The 21,371-nt window shown below is 35.5% G+C and overlaps 1 protein-coding gene across 24 annotated transcripts in view; it reads left to right on the forward strand.

Moving 5' to 3' along the window:
* MAP2K5 (mitogen-activated protein kinase kinase 5) overlaps nucleotides 1-21,371 on the forward strand; it is a 259,266-nt gene that overhangs the window by 88,653 nt on the left and 149,242 nt on the right. For 13 of the 24 annotated variants that reach the window (XM_072738899.1, XM_072738891.1, XM_072738893.1 and 10 more), the window contains 3 exons: nucleotides 8,867-8,935; nucleotides 9,057-9,138; nucleotides 10,171-10,194. In XM_072738899.1, coding sequence (XP_072595000.1) covers nucleotides 8,867-8,935; nucleotides 9,057-9,138; nucleotides 10,171-10,194 — 175 coding nt within the window. The remainder of the gene's footprint in view (nucleotides 1-8,866; nucleotides 8,936-9,056; nucleotides 9,139-10,170; nucleotides 10,195-21,371) is intronic. The other 11 variants (XM_072738900.1, XM_026012566.2, XM_072738890.1 and 8 more) reach the window with 1 other exon arrangement.

Genomic DNA, 21,371 nt, shown 5'->3' on the forward strand with positions numbered 1-21,371 from the left:
AAGCAGGCTCCATGCAGGGACCCCGATATGGGACTCGATCCTGGGACTCTGAGATCACACCCTGAGCAGAAGGCAGACGCTTAACCGCTGAGCCACTCAGGTGTCCCGGGTTTTGTTTTTGTTTTGTTTTTTTTTTAATTAAATCTGAGCAATGTGTTAGTTTCCATATATTTGGAGATTTTCCCAATCTTTCCATTATTGATTTCAAATTTTAAGTCTGTTGTGGGTAGAGAACATACTTTGTATAATTGGAATTATTTTAAATGTATTGAGATTTATTTTATGGCCCAGAACATGAATTACCTTGGTGTTTCCTATGTACAGGAAAAAAATGGATAGTCTGTTGTATAGGGTGTTGTATAAATGTCAGATCAAGTTGGCTGCCAGTATTCAAAATTTCTGTATAGTTACTGTTTTTAATCTGCTCATTCTGTCAACTATTGAAAGAAAGATGAGTGTTGAAATCTCCAGCAATAGTTGTGGATTTGTCTGTTTTTTTCCTTGTAATCCTATCATTTTTTTTACTTTATCTTTTTTGAAGATCTATTAGATGTATTTAGGATTGTTATGTCTTCTTGATGAATTGGCACCTTTATTGTTTCATTACAAAGTGACCTTTCTTAAGCTATGTTAATATTCTTTGCTCTGAAATCTACATTGTCTAATATTAAGATAGGTAGTGTAGCTTATTTTGGCTAGTTTTAGCATGAGATAACCTGTTACTTTTAACCTGTTGTGTCTTTTTATTTGAGATAAATTTCTTGTAGCCTGCATATAATTGGGTCTTATACTTTAATCCATTCTAATAATTTCTGCTTTTTAATTGGGGCATTTAGACCATTAACATTTCATGTGGTTATTGCTGTGTTTGGATTCAGTTCTGTCATCTTGCTGTTTATTTTCTATTCTATCTGTATGTCCTTTTTCTGGAGTGGTTGCTTTAGAGTTTATAGTATATATCTTTAATTTATCATAGTCTACCTTCAAGTAATATTATACCACTATCTATAGTATGAGAACTTTGGTTTTTTTTTTTTAAGACTGATTTTATTTATTCATGAGAGACACAGAAAGAGAGGCAGAGACACAGGCAGAGAGAGAAGCAGGCTCCATGCAGGGAGCCCGATATGGGACTCCATCCCAGGACTTTAGGATTGCACCCTGGGCGGAAGATAGGTGCTAAACTGCTGAGCCACCCAGGGATCCCTAGTATGAGAACTTTGTAACTGGTATGATCCCTAGTATGTAACTTTGTAATCCCAAGTATACTTTCATTTCCCCCATCCTCAACTAGTTTGCTATTATACATTTTACTTTTTCATATGTTATAAACCCTAAAATACATCATTACTATTTTTTATTTAGATAGTTACTTGTCTTTTAAAGACATTTCAACAGTAAGAAAAGATTTATTTTATATTTAACTCTTGTTTTTACCAACTCCAGTGCTCTTTATTCAATTGTGTAGATTCAAACTTTATTCTTATATCACTTTTCTTTTGTCTAAAGGACTTTTCTTCTTTTACATTTCGTATAGTGCATGAGTCTTCTGGTAATGCATTCTTTTAGCTTTTACATGTCTGAAAAATGTATATTTGACTTTCATTTTTGGAAGATGTTTTCACCAGATAGAGAATTCTAGGTTGATTGCTCTTTTCTTTCAACATTTGAAAGATTTTGTTTTACAGTCTTCTGGTTTGCATTCTTTCCAATGAAAAGCTTACTGTCTTTTTAAATCCTGATTCTTTTGTATGTTAGAACTGACTTCTTTTCTGGCTGCTTTTAGGATTTTTTTCTTTATCTCTAGTCTTATGCAATTTGATGATAATGAGATTTTATGTAATTTTCTTCTTGATTCATATACTTAGGATTTGTTGAGCTTCTCAGCTCTGTGGATTTTTAGCTTTCATCAAATTTGGGGAAATATTAGCCATTATTCTTCCCACATCAACTTTGAACCTTAAATTGCATATGTATTAGGTTACTTGAAGTCCCACAGCAGAATGATGCTCTCTTGTTTGCTTTAGTCTTTTTTTCTCTCTGATGTTTCATTTCTGGATAGTTTCTATTATCAGTTACTCAAGTTTTCATCTGCATTGTCTAATCTGCTATTAATCTTGTCCAGTGTATTTTTCATTTCAGACACTGTACTTTATATCCCTAGAAGTTTATGTGGGTCTTTTTTACATCTTCAATGTCTTTACTTAACATACTCATTTTCCTTCTATCTTCTTGAATATATGTAATGTAATTATGGAATATGTGAAATATAATTAACTGAATTAATGGTTTTGTCTATTCCATCATGTGTCATTTGGGGTCAGTTTTGACTGATTGCTTTTTCTCCTCATTTTGGGTTGTATTTTCTTATTTTTTTAAAAACATTTTATTTATTTTAGAGGGAAAGAGAGTGAGCAAGTGGGGGAGGGGCAGAAGGAGAGAGAGAATGCTGAAGTAGACTCTCCACTGAGTGTGGAGCCCAATGCAGGCCTCAATCCCAGGACCCTGAGGTTACAACCTGAATCAAAATCCAGTTGGCCACTTAACCTACTGAGCCACCTAAGTGCCCAATATTTTCTTATTTTGAAAAAATCTTGTCATTTTTGATTGGATGCTAGTCATGCATCATAGACATTACATGTTTTTTGCATTCCTATAAATATTCTTGAGCTTGTTCTGAGATGCTGTTTAGTGACTTTGAGACAGTTTGATCCTTTCAAGACTTGCTTTTAAGCTTTATTAGATGGGACCAGCCCAGTGGCTAGTCAAGAACTAATTTACTCCACTCAGTTAAGGCAACAGTCTACTGAGTATTTTACCAGCACCCTGACAGTTATGAGGTTTTCCACCCTGGCTGGTGGAAACACAAACTCTTTCTACCTAGTGTGAGTTCTGGAGATTGTTTCCTCCAGTTCTTTCTGGTGGTTCTTTCTCTGCCCTCAGTTTCCTGACATCCAGGTACTTATTGGTTATTAATCAACTGAAGACTCCAGGGGCCCCTTGGCAGATCCCTGGAGCCTTCTCTCTTTGGTCTTCTGTCTGGGTCTAGCTGCCTTGGCTTCCTTAGACCCCTCCCATTCTGTCTCCTCAATGTAGGGAGATGGCTGAGCTTTGCCTAGATTTCTCTCCCTATACAGGGGCCTATATACTCTCTAGTCTGTAAGGCAGGCAATCATAGGGCTCTTCTTACTTTTTTCTCTCTCTCAAGAATCATTGTCCTGTTTTAACTGTTGTCAATGTCTGGGAGCCTGTTAATTTTTTTGGGTTTGGTATTTTTTATTTTAGATCTCTTCCTTTCTTGTCATCGCTATAATCAGATGTTGTTTTTTCTCTCATCAGACATTAAACATTTAAAGTGTTCTCTAAGAAATGGAAGCTACCATTTATCAATCATTTATACTGTGCTAATAAATGAGTGCTAATAAATGCTAATAAGCAGTCTATTACTCTTTCCTCATTTAATTATTAATTAATTAATAGCTTGCTGAAGGTCCCACAACTAATAAGCAATAGAACCAAGACTTGAAGTCAGGCAAGTCTTGCCTCAAGTTCATGCTCTTAGCCTGTATACTTTATTGCTACTCATTGTCCTTAAATTTGGTTTCCTAAAGCATAGTTCTGGTCACATCTCTTCCCCTCCCAAAAGTCTTCAGAGGCTCCGTATTATTCCCAAATAAACTAAAAACTATATGGGATGAAACCCAAGATCTTGCACAGTATGTTATCAGCCTACTTTTTATAGCATTATCTTAATGTGTCTGAATGCTGTGCTTCTTTTAAGTTGAACTCCTCGCTTTATCTGAACCCAGGTACTTTCACACTTCAACACTTTGATTCACATATTTTTATCTAATTAGAATGCCTTCACCCATGTCTCTACCTATCAAAATTCTTAACACCCTTCAAGGGTCAGCTCCAAAGCCTGCTCCTCTATTGAACTTACATAGATAAATCCTGTCACATATGGTCTATCTATCACTCACTCACTTTCTCCTTTGAACCTCTCTAGAATTCTCTGTATGTGTTTCTTATGGATGTTGTCACATACTGCCTTGTATTTTGCTATTAATATACTTCTGCATTTCTCCCCTTACTTTGAAATCTCTTTGTAAATAGAGAACAGATCTTATTTATTTTCTTGTCTTACTCATTGAATCATCCAGAACCTTGCATTTGGGCCTAGACAGAGGACTGCATATAATAACTAGATGTTCAACACATAATTTGTTGAATGACTGAATAAATAAATTTGGTTCTTTCATTTATTCTCTAGTTCATTCATTCATCTTTTGAAGCAGCATCTTGAAAGCAAGTTCAGCTCACATACAAAAGAAACCATTGTGTTTTTTGTATGGACCATTGCTCTCACCCAGAGTAGTTCTTAGCTTTATATATATATATATATTATATATATATAAAAGGGTGAAATGAAAGGTTAAGAGTTAGAAGTGCATTTGATCTTTTCCTGACCCCCTCCTGACTTTTGTGTGACTTCAAGCATGTCACTTGAACCTCTCTGTGACCTCAGCTGTGAAACGGGGCTGCCTCATGTCACAGAGGGATTGTGAAGAGCAGCAAATCACAGTCCTTGTCTAAACAGAATCACCTGCAGGGCTCTGATGCCTGCATAGAATGATGAGGGAAATTTAATTTCCAAGCCAAGTAGTCAGTTGGACCAACACTTTGAATGTCTATGGGAGCAATTAGATGAGAATCCTTGAAAACCCATTACTTTTTTCTTCCTACCCAAAATATTTCTATTTTTGTTCTTCTAAATGTTCTTGCTTTTTTAGACTAACAAAAGATTATTATGGTGTTTCCCCTTTCAGATTTCAAAGGTGGGAAAATATCACTTCAGATATTCTAAAAAGCAAGTTGAATTTTGGATAGAATAGAAAGACCTTGGATTTTTATTTTATACTGAATTTAGAAAATTTCTACCTTAAAAAGAACATTTTGGAAACTACTAACCAAAGATAACCGTTTGATAATGACTGTAACTCATGAAATTTGTTTCTAACTTGCTTTTTTGGGACGTGGGGTTATTGTAGGTAAGCAAGATAGTTGCAAGCAAGTAGAGCAGAAAACAAATAAAAATAGCCATTTTTCAACCAGAACCTTTTTATGTCTTTAATGTATTCTATAAGATCTTTCAAAATACAGCTTAACAGCTTTCCTAATATTTTTTATTTTCTAACTGGGAAAAAGTCATGTAAGAAGAAATTTCTTAGCTTGTATATAGCATGTGCTGATTATCATTCTTTGACTGCTTTGGGTTTCTGCTGCTTTTAAACTAGCATTTAAATGGACCGTTTGATTAATCATTTGTATACTGACTGTAATCCTCCCAAATTTCCTTTCTGAGTTGTACATACTGTAAAAGACAATTATGTCGCCACAGATTAAATAAGCGAATTAAAACAGAATAGAGGCTTAATTTGACCTGTGATTTTGCTCTCTTTCCCTTTAGTGCAGCGTTTGCCACTCCAGCAAATAAATGAAGTCATCCATGACAGCTTGTGATGAATTGCCGTATTTATACTGTATATTTTAATAGCCTCACACTAATTTAAATTGAGCACAGAGTAAATTATAATTCAGTCACTTGACTGCTTATATTTAACTTGACAACTCATCCTTATTTGTCCTGGAGGTGTAGTGGAGAGCAGCAGAAATGCATCCAGGTATTTCAGTTTCTCGTTTTAACCCTTTCTCTGTGAAACTCCTTCATGTGCAGATCCTCTCCGGTTTGAAAAATTGAGCTCTTCTGAAGGAGAAAATATCAAAATAATAATGAAGACTCAAGGAGTCCATACTTTCCTTGTACTTTAAAAAGAAAATTCGTGTTTGCCATGATTTTTTTCCATTGCTTTCAAATAAGGAATTAGACTTATTTTTAGCAGTTTAAAAGCTCACTGTCAGGAATGCCCAGGGGAAGGAGAATTAACCTTCTACCTAGAGTGCCAAGTCTCCCAGAAAATAGAAGAACATTTCAGTAGAGTTATTTTAAGGTGAATTTTACTTTCCCTCTTAAGTTCCAGAAATTACTTTATTCATTTTCGCACCATTATGGAATCTTCACTGTTCTGGACCATAACAAATACCAAGAATGATCCAGATCCATTAGAATTATTACTTGCTATATTTTAGGTCAGTGTGGCACTTTTATTTATTTTGCTGTTTATGTCTTCAGTTTTAAATTCAATTGAAGAAATCAAACAATCCACCTCCTTCCTGTCTAGAAACAGCTTCTTATTTAGAGGATTATGGTTGTAAGGAGTACTTTAATTAAATTCCACATCTCTTAATGGGCGCTGCTGTAAGTAAGACCCTGTGCTGGGTACTGGGTGTAGGGGGAAGGGGACAAGAGAGGAAGATGCCCAAAGCTCAGTCTTTGCCCTCAGGGGCTTACAACCACTTTACTCTCTAGGCTTGTGGTGTTAGGAGATAGGCATGAATGCCAAGGCATAATGTAATAAGGAGAAATACCAAGGACCGGAGCTAGAGGTAAATTCTAATGGAGGGCTTGGGGCTGGCTTCATGGAGGTAGTGGTGGCATTCAAGCTGGGTCCAGAAGATAAAAAAGGTTTTATAATTAGTAACTGTGGGGTGGGTGGGGTGGAGTAGGGAAGCACACCTCAAGTGGAGGGAACGTCAAGAGCAAAGACTGAAAGTGGGGAAAGCACAGGATGTGTGTGTGTGTGGACCACCAGTACAAAAGCACCTAGTTTTTGCATTGGTGGTACAGTGGTGAGCATAGCTGCCTTTCAAATCACCTGGCTTCACGTGAGAATTGGGTTTGTGGTGGGGAGTAGTGGAAAAAGGAGATGGAATAACTAGATTGTGGAGGAATTCTCTCAATGTCATGCTAGAATTTTAATGTTATGCTAGACCATGGGCACCTAATTAAGGTGCCCATCAAGGGAATCAAGGGATCAAGGGAATGATATGTTTACAGCCAGTAATTTGGGGTTAATAGCAAAGTGTTGGCTAATCATGTGGATCCTGTCATTTCTGGATTGGGGGCCTGAAGATACTGTATATCTTAGTAGTCATACAGAATACTGAATAAATGGCATTTTTGAAACCTTGGATAAGTGGTTCTCAACCTTACTGTGCGTTAGAAATCAGGTGGAGAGTTTTTGAAGAATAATAAAATGTGATGTGATCCCAACCAAAGATTGATTCCATTCTTCTGGGGTAAGACCAGTGCACCAGGATTTGTTTAAAGTACCTTCATGTATTGGTATAAATACTTTTATATAAAAGTAATTATAATATGAGGCCGGGTTTGAGGATCACTGCTCTAAGGTAATAATAAGTTCATTCCTTTTAGTTTTTTGGAGTGAGAGTCCCTGTATATCCCCTTGACATAGTGGTGTGAATTGTTTCAATATTTTGTGGCCTGGAATTGAAACACACTAGATGAATTCATTTTGTCACTAAGTTTTATACAGGAACAAAAATGTAAGTGATTATTGTTGGCAAACAACTATTGATCAGGAGAAATGTTTAAATGTTTCTCGGCAGTTTTGTATTACACTTACAATCTGGTTTAGTGAGAGCTTTTATAAATAACCCTAAAGCAAAAACTCTTGATAGAAACTGGCCGTGCCTTTTTCCCCCCTCACTTCTCCCTCCCTCAAATGAATGTCAGTACTGTAAAATGTGTGTTTTAGAATTATCCTCTTCTTTTCTTACTCTATCAGCAGTTTGCAATTCATAATTTATGGTAATTTTCCAGTATGAGTATATATATTCTCCAGTTGTAATACAAAATGTGTTTCAGTGTTGGATAGTGTATAACTGCACTATTGTATCCATGAATGTTAGGTTTTTATCTAGAAATGTCTAGAGTCAGAAACTCTGCCACAAATCTTAAAAATTATCTTTCACCTATTTTATTCTCAACACTGTCTTTTTTAAGTAAAAACAATTTCCCTTGAATTGGCTTCACTGAACTGTTCAGTAAAATTTGAACAATTGATGGTCTCCTTTCTTAAGAAACAAGTGTTTGAAATAAATTAGAATTTATTCTAAGTTTGTAAATTATTTTACATTTCCATGTTATGAGTCTTTCTCAGTGGTTGGTACTTTAAGGAAAACCATAAACCACCGGGACATTCTAAGAGGCGTCCTGGGAGTCAGGGAGGGACCCTGACATTGCCAGACTGTGTGGCTTCTCAGTACCTTGGTTTCCTCCTTTAAAACAAGAAAATTAGGCGGGATGAGCACTGGGTGTTATGCTAAATGTTGGCAAACTGAACTCCAATAAAAAAAATTTTTTTTTAAATAATAAAACAAGAAAATTAGATGAAATAATTTCTGTGGTTCCTTCAAGCTCCAGCATTTTATTATAGTATTAGCAAAGAAACATGATTTTGAAGAATATAAACAGATACTATATTTTTAAAACTCTATTAACTAAAAAGCCCACCTTAAATATCATTTTTACTCATCATCCTCTCTGCTTATCACCTAGTATTTGAACAAGACAATTTTTCTTTTAATGGTTTCAGGGTCATTCCTTTCTCCGTTTTCTGGAAATAACCAATGTGGCCAAAATAGGGTATATAAATTAAGGGTGTTATAACTTAACTGACTTTTAAAGCCATTAATACTGACCTTTGAGACCTGGCTTTTTCCTTGGTCCCATCAATCACTTCCATACCACCTCCCCCAATACAAAGGGTTAGGCAGATGTGGGTACAGTTTTATTCCTGGGGGTTATAGTAGTGGAGAGGAGCAAGGGGCAATGAATAGAGGAAACACCATATTTTTTCCTTTTTAAATTTCATGGTGAGTATAGTTATATTTAATTTAAAGGTGAATATATATGTGAATGTTGATTCCTTTCTGTATTTAGGTCATACTACTAGATATTACACTGGAACTTCAGAAGCAAATTATGTCTGAATTGGAAATTCTTTATAAGGTAATTTTTTCTTGGTCTTTTTTTTTCCCCCATAAAGCATCTTATGGTATTGGCTGACAGTTTTTTGTTTTTTGGTTTTTGGTTTTTTTTTTTAACTATTTTTGTCTTATTTTTGTTACAGTGTGATTCATCATATATCATAGGGTTTTATGGTGCGTTTTTCGTAGAAAACAGGATTTCAATATGTACAGAATTCATGGATGGTGAGTTTTCCCTATTATAATACTTTAAAAATGATTTGGGAGGTAGAGTGCTTTAAAACCTGGTTCTGATATAAATGTCATATAGAATTAAAAATAATTAAAATATACCAATAATGACCTCCTTTATACTCTAAAACATCTCAGTGTTAGAGGTTCCTGGTGTTAAATATTTAGAGCTGAGCTATAATTTCAAGAATGTAATTTCATTTACTTTTATTGAAAATTTAAATAGAACAGATTAAATGCTGGTCTAATCGGTGGTTTGATATTTGATTCTTCCATACAATCTGTCTTTACTTGCAAAACAGATGTTCTGTTCTTTTAATGTTTCAATAGCCAAAACAGATTTTCTTTTAAAGAAATCTATTAACCCAATGTCCTGTGTCTTTTAGAAAGAAATCGGTTCTTAATTGCAAGATAAGAAATTGTTTTTCAACACAGCTGTTTAGCCAAGATGTGTTTAGTTTTCTTTGGACTCCAGCCGTTTCCTTTCATATGTATTTTTTATTCATTTCTATGTTGGTAACTCTTTCTTGATCTGAAGATTTTGGCAAAATGCTGATTTCCTGGTACCCTATTCCTGAAATGATATCACCATTGTTATTTACCCATATTAAATCAAAGCCATCTTTAGATTTTACATATTCAGTTTTTCAGTGTCTAGCCCCTTAAAACTCAACATTTTTTAATATATTTAGTTCATTTGGGGGATTCTCAGTATATTACTGAATCACCTAGTTCATGCCTTGCAAGACTTTTTAACAAGCCAGTGTTGGTACCTTGATACTATAATAAGGTATATCATATGTTCTAAATTCAGCTTCATTAAAATATGTATTTATTGAGATGGCATGTTTAATCATAAAATTCACCATTTTAATATACAATTCAGTGGTTTTGAGTATATTCACAAGGTTGTGCAACCTCATCATCACTAATTCCAAAATATTTTCATCATCCCAGAAACCAACTCCTTAGCCACTATTCTCTCCCCTAGTCTGTGGCAACAACTAAACTATTTTCTCCCTCTAGATTTCCTTATCTTGGACTTTTTATGTAAGTGGAATCATGTGTGACCTTTGTGTCTAGCTTCTTATACTTAACATAATGTTCTTTTTTTTTAAGATTTTATTTATTTATTTATTTATTTATTTATTCATTCATTCATTCATTCATTCATTCATGAGAGACACAGAAAGAGAGACAGGCAGAGACACAGGCAGAGGGAGAAGCAGGCTCCATGCTTGGAGCCCAATGTGGGACTTGATCCTGGGTTTCCAGGATCACATCACGCACTGGGCTGAAGTCAGCGTTAAATCCCTGAGCCACTCAGGCTGCCCCTTAACATAACATTCTTAAGATTTATCCACGTTGTAGCATGTATCAGTCCTTCATTCCTTTCTATGGCCAAATGATAATTCATTGTGTGGACGTACCACATTTCCTTCATTCATTCATTAGTTGATGGGCATTTAAGTGTTTCCACTTTTGGGCTGTTGTGAATAATGCTGCTCTGTGTGTTTGTGTACAAGTTTTTGTGTGGACATATGTTATAAGTTCTCTTGAGTGTATATATCTAGGAGTTAAATTACTGGGTTATATGGTAACTCTATTTTTTTTTGAGGAACTGCCAAACTGTTACATTCTATTTCACACCAGGTTGCCTTCAAGGCTGCAGTAACAGAGGGTTCCAATTCCTCCACATCTTTGCCAACACTTGTTATTGTGTGTCTTTTTATTATAGCCTGGTGAAAAATGGTATCTCTTTAGTTTTGATTTAGATTTTCTAATGACTAATGACATGGACAATATTTCCATGTGCTTATTGGCCATGTGTATCTCTTCCTTGGAGAAATGTGTATTCAAATCCATTGTCTTTACATGGATTACTTGTGTTTTTATTGTTGAGTTGAAAGAATTCTTTTAATATTCTGGATACTACACTCTTATCAAATGTATGATTTGCAAATATTTTCTTCCATTCTGTGAGTTGTCTTTTCATTTTCTTGATAGTGTCCTTTGAAGCACAAAAGTTGTAAAATTTGGTGAAGTTCAGTTCATCTGTCTTTTCTTTGGTTATTTATGTTTTAGATACTATATATAAGAAATTATAATCCAAAGTCATAAAAATGTACACCTGTTTTCTTCTAAGAGTTTTATAATTTTCACTTACACTTAAGTTTTTTTTATCCATTTTGAGTTAATTTTTGTATATGATACAGAATCCACATCTATTCTTTTACATGTGATTATCCAGTTGTCCTAGCACCATTTGTTAAAAAGATTATTCTTTTCCATTGAATTTTCTTGGCCCTGTTGTCACAAATCTATTGACCATGAAATGCATTTCTGGGCTCTTGATTCTATTCCATTGATCTATTTGCCCATCCTTGTGGCAGTACCAGACTGTGCTTGCTTGCTTTTACCTTATTATTCTAGATTATTTTAGCTTTGTAATAAGATTTTTAATTAAGCATGAGTAAAAAAAAAAAAAATTAAGCGTGAGTACTCCAACTTTATTCTTTCTCAAGATTATTTTGGCCATTCTGGGTTCCTTGCATTTTCATATGAAAATCAGCTTGCCAAAAATTTACACACCAAAAAAATCAAGCTAGGATTTTGGTACAGATTCCAGTGAATTTATTCATCAAACTGGGGAGTATTGCCAACCTAACAATATTAAGTCTTCCACTCCATGAAGACATAGTATCTTTCTATTTATTTATATCCTCTTTAATTTTTTTCAGTGATGTTATATAGGTCTCAGTGTTCAAGTTTTACATTTCTTTTGTTAAATTTATTCCTAAATATTTTTTATTCTATTGTAAATTGAACTTTTAATTTCATTTTTGAATTGTTCATTGTTAGTGTATAGATATATCAATGATTTTTGTATATTGATCTTGTATCCTGCTACCTTTCTAAACTTGTTTCTTAACCCTAATAGATTTTTTTAAATTCCTTAGGGTTTTCTATATAGATCATGCCATCTGCAAATAGATCTAGTTTTACTTCTTTCTTTCCAGTCTGGATGCTTTTTCTCTTCCTTGCTTGATTATCCTGGCTACGATGTCAAATAGAAGTGGTAAAAGCAGACATCTTTCTTTTGCTCCTGATCCTAGAAGGAAAGCTTTTAGTCTTTCACCATTAAGTGTGGTTTTAGCTGTGAGTTTTTAGTAGATGGCCTTTATCAGGTTATGAAAGTCCCCTCTTCCAAGCTTATTGAATATTTTTATATTGAAAAGACATTAGATTTTGTCAATTGGTTTTTCTGTATTTATTGAAATGATCATGTAGGGCACCTGGGTGGGCCAGTTGGTTAAGCATCCAATTCTTGATATCAGCTAAGGTCATGATCTCAGGGTTGTGAGATTGAACCCCACATCAGGCTCCATTCTCAGTGCCGAGTCTGCTTAAGATTCTCTCCCTCTGGGCAGCCTATGTGGCTCAGTGGTTTAGCGCCACCTTCAGTCCAGGGCCTGATCCTGGAGACCGAGGATCGAGTCCCATGTCTTGCTCCCTGCATGGGCCTGCTTCTCCTTCCGCCTGTGTCTCTGCCGTTCTCTCTCTCTCTCTCTCTCTCTCTCTCTCTTTTTCTCTCATGAATAAATAAAAATCTTAAAAAAAAAAAAAGATTCTCTTTCTTCCTTTGCCCCCCCATGTGTATGTGTGTGCACACTCTCCCTCTCTCCTCTCAAATAAATAAATCTTTTTTAAAAAAGAAATGATCATGCTTTTTAAAACCACTATCCTATAATTATGGTGTATTGCATTAATTGATTTTTGCATGTTGAACCCATCTTGTATTGCTGAGATAATTCCACTTGGACATAACGTATAATCCTTTATATATGTTGCTGGGTTCAATTTGCTGTATATTTTTTAATTTTTATATTTATATCCTTTTTAAAAATATATTTATTTATTTGACAGAGAGAGAGTGCACAGGAAGGGGGAGTGGTAGGCAGAGGGAGAGGGAGGAGCAGGCTCCCTGCCTAGGAGAGAGCCCAATATGGGGCTGGATCCCAGGACCCCAGGGATCATGACCTGAGCCGAAGACAGACACTTAACTGACTGAGCCACCCAGGCACCCCTACCTTTATATACTTAAGGAATATTGATCTACAATATTCTTTTCTTATAATGTCATTGTCTGATTTTGGTGTCATGATAATTCTGTCCTCAAAGAGGGAGTTGGAAAGTGTTTTATCCTCTTCTAGTTTTTAAAGAATTTGTGAAGGATTAATGTTAATTCTTCTTTAAACATTTGTTAGAATTCACCAGTGAAGCCATTTGGTTCTGGGTTTTGTTTGTGAGTAGTTTTTATGGTCAAGTGTCCTCTGTTGCTGATTATCAGAAGTCCAAGCACTTCTGCCCACTGCATCTTAGTATGGAGTTGCCTAGGAAAACATAGTACTGTGAAGTACTGGATTTACCAGTGCTTTACTCACATTAAAAAAAAAAAAAAAAAAAAAAGAGAGACATAGAAAGATTAATTTTGGTAGTGAGTGTCATTTCCTTGTGGCCAACAGCAAGTCCTTCCTGACAGTGTTTGCAGGGCCTTTGACCTACACACACTCCTTGTGCTGCACCAAAAGGATCCTCCACCCACCCCCACTCCTGTGGTGTCAGAAATGCTTATGCAGGACAAAGGAGTACACATGGAGCCTGAAACAGGGAAAGATATCCCAAAACAGGGAGGTAAACCCAGCCCAGCATATGCTATATGGGCTCTTTATCTGTTGGTAAGCAGGTGTTTTAGGCTCAAGGCCCATTCTTATGCAGCCAAGTAGGATTCGAAGAATAGTGAACATTAGACTGTTTTTCTTAATAGTATTTTTTTTAATTGCAGTATAACACATATAACATTTACCACATTAACCATTCTTTAAGTGTGTTAAATAACTGCCATCATCTATCTCCAGAACTCTTTGCATCTTGCAAAACTAAGACTCTGTATCCATTAAACCAGTAACTCCTCACTGCTTCCTACCCCCAGCCCCTCGCAACCAACATTTGCTTTTTGTTTGTGTGAATTGGATGATTCTGGGTACTTCATTAAAGTGGAATCATACATAAAAAGTAAAATAAATAAATAAATAAATAAATAAATAAATAAATAAATAAAGTGGAATCATACAGTATTTGTCTCTTGGGGACTGGCATGTTTCACTTTGTATAATGTCCTCAAGTTCATTCCATGCTGTTGTATGTGTCAGATTTTTTTTTCCTTTTTAAGACTGAATAATATTTCTAAGTAGTTTTTTGATTACCAATCAATTTCTTTACTAATTATAGGTATTCAGAACGTCTATTTCTTCTTGAGTCAGTTTTGATAGTTTGTGGCTTTCTAAAATTTGCTGTTGCATCTAAATTTTCTAATTTGCTAATATACAGTTGTTCCTAGTATTCTTTTGTAATCATTTTTATTTCTGTAAAGTTGTATTTTCTCTCTTTCATTCCAGATTTTAGTAATTTGATCTTTTCTCTTTTTTTCTTGGTCAGTGTAGCTAAAAGTTGGTCAGTTTGTCTTTTTCAAAGAACCAACTTTTGGTTTCTTTGATTTTTCTCTATTTTTCTATTATGTCATTTATCTCTTCTCTAATACTCATTTATTTCTTCTACTACCTTCTTGCTCTTCTTTTTCTAGTTTTTTTAAGGTGGAAAGTTATGATACTGATATGAGATCTTATCTAATGAAGGCATTTGCAGCTTATACATTTCCCTTGAAGCACTGCTTTAACTACATCCTAGAAGTTCTGACACATTGTGTTTCATTTTCATTTGTTTTAAAGTATTTTCTAATTCCCCACAAAGGAAATCCCTTGCAATTTCTTTTTTGACCGATTTTCAGTTAGGAATATGTCATTTTCCACATTGAATGTCCTTCTGTTGTTGATTTCTAATACTCTTTTGAGGTCAGAGAACATACTTTATATGACTTCAATCCTTTTAAATTTATTGAGATTTGTTTTATGCCCTAACACTGTCTATTCTGGAGAATGTTTCGTTTGAAATAAGTCAATTGGAGAAGGACAAACATTATATGGTCTCATTCATTTGGGAATACAAATAATAGTGAAAGGGAATAAAGGGGAAAGGAGGAAAAATAAGTGGGAAATATCAGAAAGGGAGACAGAACATGGAAGACTCCTAACTCTGGGAAATGAACTAGGGGTGGTGGGTGGGGAGGTAGGTGGGGGGTGGGGGTGACTGGGTGGCGGGGACTGAGGTGGGCATTTGACAGGATGAGCACTGGGTGTTATTCTGTATGTTGGCAAATTGAACACCAGTAAAAAATAAATTTGTTATTTAAAAAAAAAGAATGTTTCGTTTGCACCTGAGAAGACGGTTCTGCCCTTGTGGTGAGATGTTTTTTAGATGACTGATAGGTCTAGTTGATTTACAGTGTTAAGTATTTTACTGCCTTATTGATTTTCAGTGTTCTTCTATTCATTACTGAAAGTGGGATGTTGAAGTCTTCAAGTAATATTTTTTGATTGTCTGTTTCTCCCTTCACTTCAATTTATACTTCACATATTTTGGCATTCTGTTGTTAGGTGCATATGTGTTTTTAATTGTTATATCTTCACAATGGATTGACTCTTTTATTCTTATAAAATGCATTTATTGGGATGCCTGAGTGGCTCAGTCAGTTTAAGCATCTGCCTTTGGCTCGGGTGATGATCCCAGGGTCCTGGGGTCCAACCCCATATCAGGCTCTCTGCTCAGCAGAGAACCTACTTCTCCCTCTCCCTCTGTTCCTCCCCCTATTTACACTCTCTCTGTCAAAATAAAGAAATAAAATATTTTAAAATGAAAAATAAATAGGGACGCCTGGTGGCTCAGTGGTTGAGCATCTGCTTTTGACTTGGGGTGTGATCCCAGGGTCTGAGATTGAGTCCCACGTCAGGCTCCTGCAGAGAGCCTGCTTCTCCCTCTGCCTATGTCTCTGCCTCTCTCTCTCTCTCTCTGTATCTCTCTCTTTCTGTCTCTCATGAATAAATAAATATTTTTTAAAAACAATAAAATAAAAAATAAATAGGATAAAAAGTGTTAATCTCTAGTCACTGTATTTATCTAAAAGTCTATTTTGTCTGATATTCATATAGTCATCCCAGCTCCCTGTTGATTCTTATTTGCTTGTTATATCTTTTACTATTGTTTTGCCTTCAAACTATTTGAGTCTTTGAATCTAAAGTGCATCTCTTGTAGACATCATAGAGCTGAGTCATTTTTAAATCTATTCTGCCAATCTGTCAGTGTTTAATTCATTTACATTTAATATAATTACCAGGAGTGCCTGGGTGGTGAAGTCAGTTAAGTGTTTGACTCTTGCTTTCGGCTCAGGTTGTGATCTTGGGGTCATGAGATGGAGCCCCACATCAAGCTCTGCACTCAGTATGGAATCTGCTTGAGATTCTCTCTACTTCTCCCTCTACCCCTGCTTCTCTAAAATAATAAGTAAATCTTTAATATAATTTCTAGCAAGGTAGGATTCATATCTGCCATTTTACTACTTGTTTCAAGTCTTATATCTTTTCTCTGTTTTCTCTGTTTCTCCATTATTGCTTTATTTTATGTTAAATAGATAATTTTTAATGTATTGCTTATATTCTCATGTGGTTTCTTTTACTATATTTTTTGAGTTATGTTTTTGAATTTCCTAGAGATTATAGTTAACATTTTAACTTGTAACAGTTTAGTTCAGATTGATACCAACTTTTTTTCAAGTATATAAAAGCATTGCTCCTTTATAGCTACATTCTTTCCCTCTCCTTTGTGCTGTTCTCATATAAGTTACATCTTTATAAGTTGTGTACTTATTAACACAGATTTATACCTATTGCTTTATGCAGTTCTGTTTTAAATCAAATAGAAAAAGACTTATAAACAGGAAATACATTTATCCTGTCTTTCATATTTACCTATATAGTAACCTTTATCAGTTTACTTTATTTCTTCATGTAGATTTGAGTTACTACCTAGTAACTTTCCTCTGAAATTTGAAGGGTTCCCTTTTATTTCTTAAAAGATTTTATTTATTTATTAGAGAGAGCAGGAGGAAGAACAGAGGGAAGAAGGGAGGAGAGAGAATGAGAAAGAGAGAATCTCTAGCAGACACTGCACTGAGCGCAGAGCCCTATGTGGGATTCAATCTCACAACCCTGAGATCATAACCTATGCCAAAACCAAGAGTCAGACACTTAACCAACTGAGCCACTCAGGTGCCCCAAAGATTACACATTTTTAATACTTTAAGTCCTTAAAACATTCACTTTATAGCCCAAATATAACGGTCTTTTTTGAGACAACTCCTTTCTAGGCTGAGCTGCCTAAAGCCCGTCTCTTTAACTACTGCTTGGCAACTTCCCTTTACTCCATGTAATGAGTCCCTGAACAATAAAATTTCCTACTTTTCGTATTTTGTTCTCCAGTTCTCATCTCTGTGCTATTTACCACATCAACTGTCCTAAAATTTTATTACCCTTTTCCAGATCTGACCTCCTCCTTTCACCTTCAGAGATAATATAGACTTTCAGGTATGAGCTCTCACAGTTCCTTGTGCTTCCACCTGTAGCTTAGCCACACGTGCCCCTTCCTGATTGTCCTTATACGTGAAGTGCTGCATACGGTCAGTCCCTCCACATGTACGTCCACTTGGTGGAGTTCTCTCCATCAATCTCCCTCTCTCTTTTGATTCTTCATTTTCTCTGGTACAGCAAAATGTACCCCAAAAATATATAGACCAAAAACTATGTACCACTATCATTTCTTCTCTTCCCTTCCCATTGCAGTTAAACTTCTTGACAACTTTCTCCCAACCCTGAGATTGTTCCGTTAGTGTAAATTCTCACTATTTTAATCTCATATTAGTCCTTTATTTCCAAATACTTACTGAGCATTTTCCTATAGACACTGTTCTAAACCTGGGACTTAATTCCTGTCATTATAGCACTTAAATTTTAGAAGGGGAGGCTCAGAAGAAACACACAGTACACTCTCTGAGAGGGATATCTTGTTAGAACATAAAGCATGGCAGGGATGCTATGGGATGACTATGGGAGAGGAGGAGCTACAGAGGATGGTCAGGGATGGCTTTGTCATGGGATTGACATTTTAGCAGAGACTTTAATGTCAATGAGCCACTCAGCAAAGGTCATGGGGAAATGCATCAAGGTGGGAGCAGGCTTGGTATACTCAAGGCCCTATCAGAGTGACTAGCAAGTGATGAGAGGCCCTGGGGCCAAGCAGGGGGCCAGAGAAGTAAGCGGAAACGAGATTGTAGAGGCTATGTAAGGAAGTTGTGTTTCCATCTGAATTGGGATGTCAACGGAAATTCAAGGAAGGGAGTGATGTGATATGCCATCTCATTGAGTAAAACACAAATTCGTTGAATAAAACACAAACTCCTCAGAAATGCTCAAATATAGCATCTCAGAATATACGCCCATGTTTTGAAATTTCCATCTTGGGAATAATTTTTTTTCCCCAAAACCCACATTGTAGAGAAAGAAAGGGAGAATCAAGTATTCCCTTGAGTATTTGAAAGAAAAGGCTCTTTGTTCTTTCAACTAACAGAGGCTAAAAGAGCTTCTTCTGAAATTTTTGCTTGTGGTTCGGATTTTAATTTTATTGGTACTGATAATACTATTAATAATACTAATTTAAGGATAATTTTGAGATGAATATGACAGTATTGTTGCTTCTCATTCATTTATATATATTTGTGTTTATCCTACCTGCAAGACACTACCTTATATTTTAGCCTTGTATTAGATTAAGCACAGACTTTATGCCATGAATCCTTTGGCTTAGTTACAGGAGAATGATAGCCGTAATTCATCAAGAGAAGTGTAGAGTTTGGCAGTTGAGATTTTTTTTTTTTTTTTTTTTTTTTTTTTTTTTTGCTAATCTATTAGCACTCTTCTTCCTGGTTCCAATGTTGGATGGTGGCATGCAATGAAATGACTGGTTAGGGGTGATCTGAGGCTAGGGAAGACAGAAGTGACAGGCCACAGAGAGGAAATCAGTGACGTCCCCTTACAACCACGAATTAAAGGTTCAAAACAACGTGCAACATAGAAATTAGTTTCTAAATGCCTCGAATACCATTTCTCAGCTAAGATTAACTGAGTGTGTAAGGGTAATATCACATTACATTAAACTGTAAAAAAGTTCACATGTGGTTCTCAAGCTCTATGATGTTACAGGGAAACCTTTTAAATGTTTGGGTTCAAAGACTGAGACCTTTCCTGAGCTCTACCATCAACTGACTCATGGCTGTGACTAGAAAACTTATCTTTCTGGGACTGAGTTTCCCCCGTAGCATTAATGTTGGATGATTTGATGAGTCTAAGAATTATCTTTTTGGGCTAGGCCTGTAGGATAGAAATGATAGTAAAACTCAGTGATAATTCAACTGAAAACTCTCATTTTTAGCCTAAGAATAATTTAATCACACAAAAAGAACTTATTAAACTAAATAGAAACTCTTGATTCTGAGTGGATCTGACGGTGATCTCTAATGACTATGTCAAGGACAGGATGAATGTGATGACACAAAGCCAGTACATAAAGCTTTACCCATGTAGATGGCTAAGGAGAGTGGAATATAACTGACAGTAAATGGATTTTTGCAAAAACCAGTGAACTGCCTCAAAATGAAATTCTTTTTTGGCTTGTTCTACCAATAGAGATAGTAATGTAATCTTTGGCTTTTCCATTTAGCTTGTTGTCTATTGATTGTCTATTTGGTTAATTAAACTCTGATTTACATCTTATGTAAAAAAAAAAAAAAAATCTCCTCTTAGCACTTCTTACTAGTATATGTGAATGGATCTGCACCTCCTACTTTTGAGCCACTCAACCTTCCTTTCCCTTCACAAGGGATTGGTCCGATACACTGCATTTGTCGGTCTTCCAAATACCAGCATGTAAAGCTTGATCTTCTTGAGACTGTTTATCTTTGCAATTTGCTAATTCATTTGAAAGATCAATGAGAACATGAAAGGTTCTCTTGTCATATTTTTACTTTTATTGCATCTATAATAAAAATGTTATTTTAGTAAATAAAGATGGCTCAGTTCATTGCAGAAGTGTTTTTTTTTTTTCTCCATTATCTTCAGGTAGCACCCAGAGCCAAAGCCAAAGCATATGAAGTTAAGTCACACTGTGGTTTTTCCAGCTTCTTTTTAGAATCTGGAAACTACAAGTACGAGTTACCTAAAGAAGTGATCATTTTTCTGATAAATACAAAGTCAGTAGCTTTATAGATAGGCAATATATATAATTCATTTTTAAAAAACATTTAATTTATTCATTCCTGAGAGAGAGAGAGGCAGAGACACAGGCAGAGGGAGAAGCAAGCTCCCCACAAGGAGCCCAATATGGGACTTGATCCCGGACCCCAGGATCGTGCCCTGAGCCAAAGGCAGATGCTCAACCGCTGAGCTACCCAGGTGTCCCTATAATTCATTTCTATAGGAAAAAATATTTTTTCTGATACTCATAGGAGAACTTGTCATATAAAAATATTTATATTTGTAAAATACGCATCATTTTAAACAAGTAACATGCTCCATTTTAGTATCACATGAGACATACTTATAAATCATACTGTAGTAAAGTAGTTAAATATGAATTTTTAGCTTCTGATTGAAATGGAAATTATTTCTCAAATATCCTGGATAATTCCTTTATAGAACTGGAAGACTAGGGGTACCTGGGTGGCTCAGTCACTTAAGCATCTGCCTTCGGCTCAGGTCATGATTCTGGGGTCCTGGGATCAAGCCCTGCATCACATTAGGCTTCCTATACAGTGGGGAGCCTGCTTCTCCCTTTCTCTCTGCCCCTTCCCTCTCATGCTCCCATGCATATTCGCTCATATTCACGCTCGCTCTCTCTTTCTCTCTCTCTCTCATGTGCTCTCTGTCAAATAAATAAATAAAATCTTAAAAAAAAATGGAAAGACTACACCTCAACTTGACTCAAAGAAAGGTTATTACATATTGTTAAATGGCTCTCATATAATTGTATCATTAGTATGAGTGAAGTAGTGATACTTTGCACGTCTTTCTGAAATTCTTATATTACCTGTGTGAGATTGAAAATGTAACAACCAAAAAAAATTTTTTTTTAATAAAAAAAAAAGAAAATGTAACAACCATACCCAAATTTACACCTCCAAGTGAATATTCGTTCCTTTAAAATAGCTAGCTGGGAAAGCTGTT

This window comes from Vulpes vulpes, chromosome 15 (genome assembly GCF_048418805.1).
Source record: "Vulpes vulpes isolate BD-2025 chromosome 15, VulVul3, whole genome shotgun sequence".
Taxonomy (NCBI): domain Eukaryota; kingdom Metazoa; phylum Chordata; class Mammalia; order Carnivora; family Canidae; genus Vulpes; species Vulpes vulpes.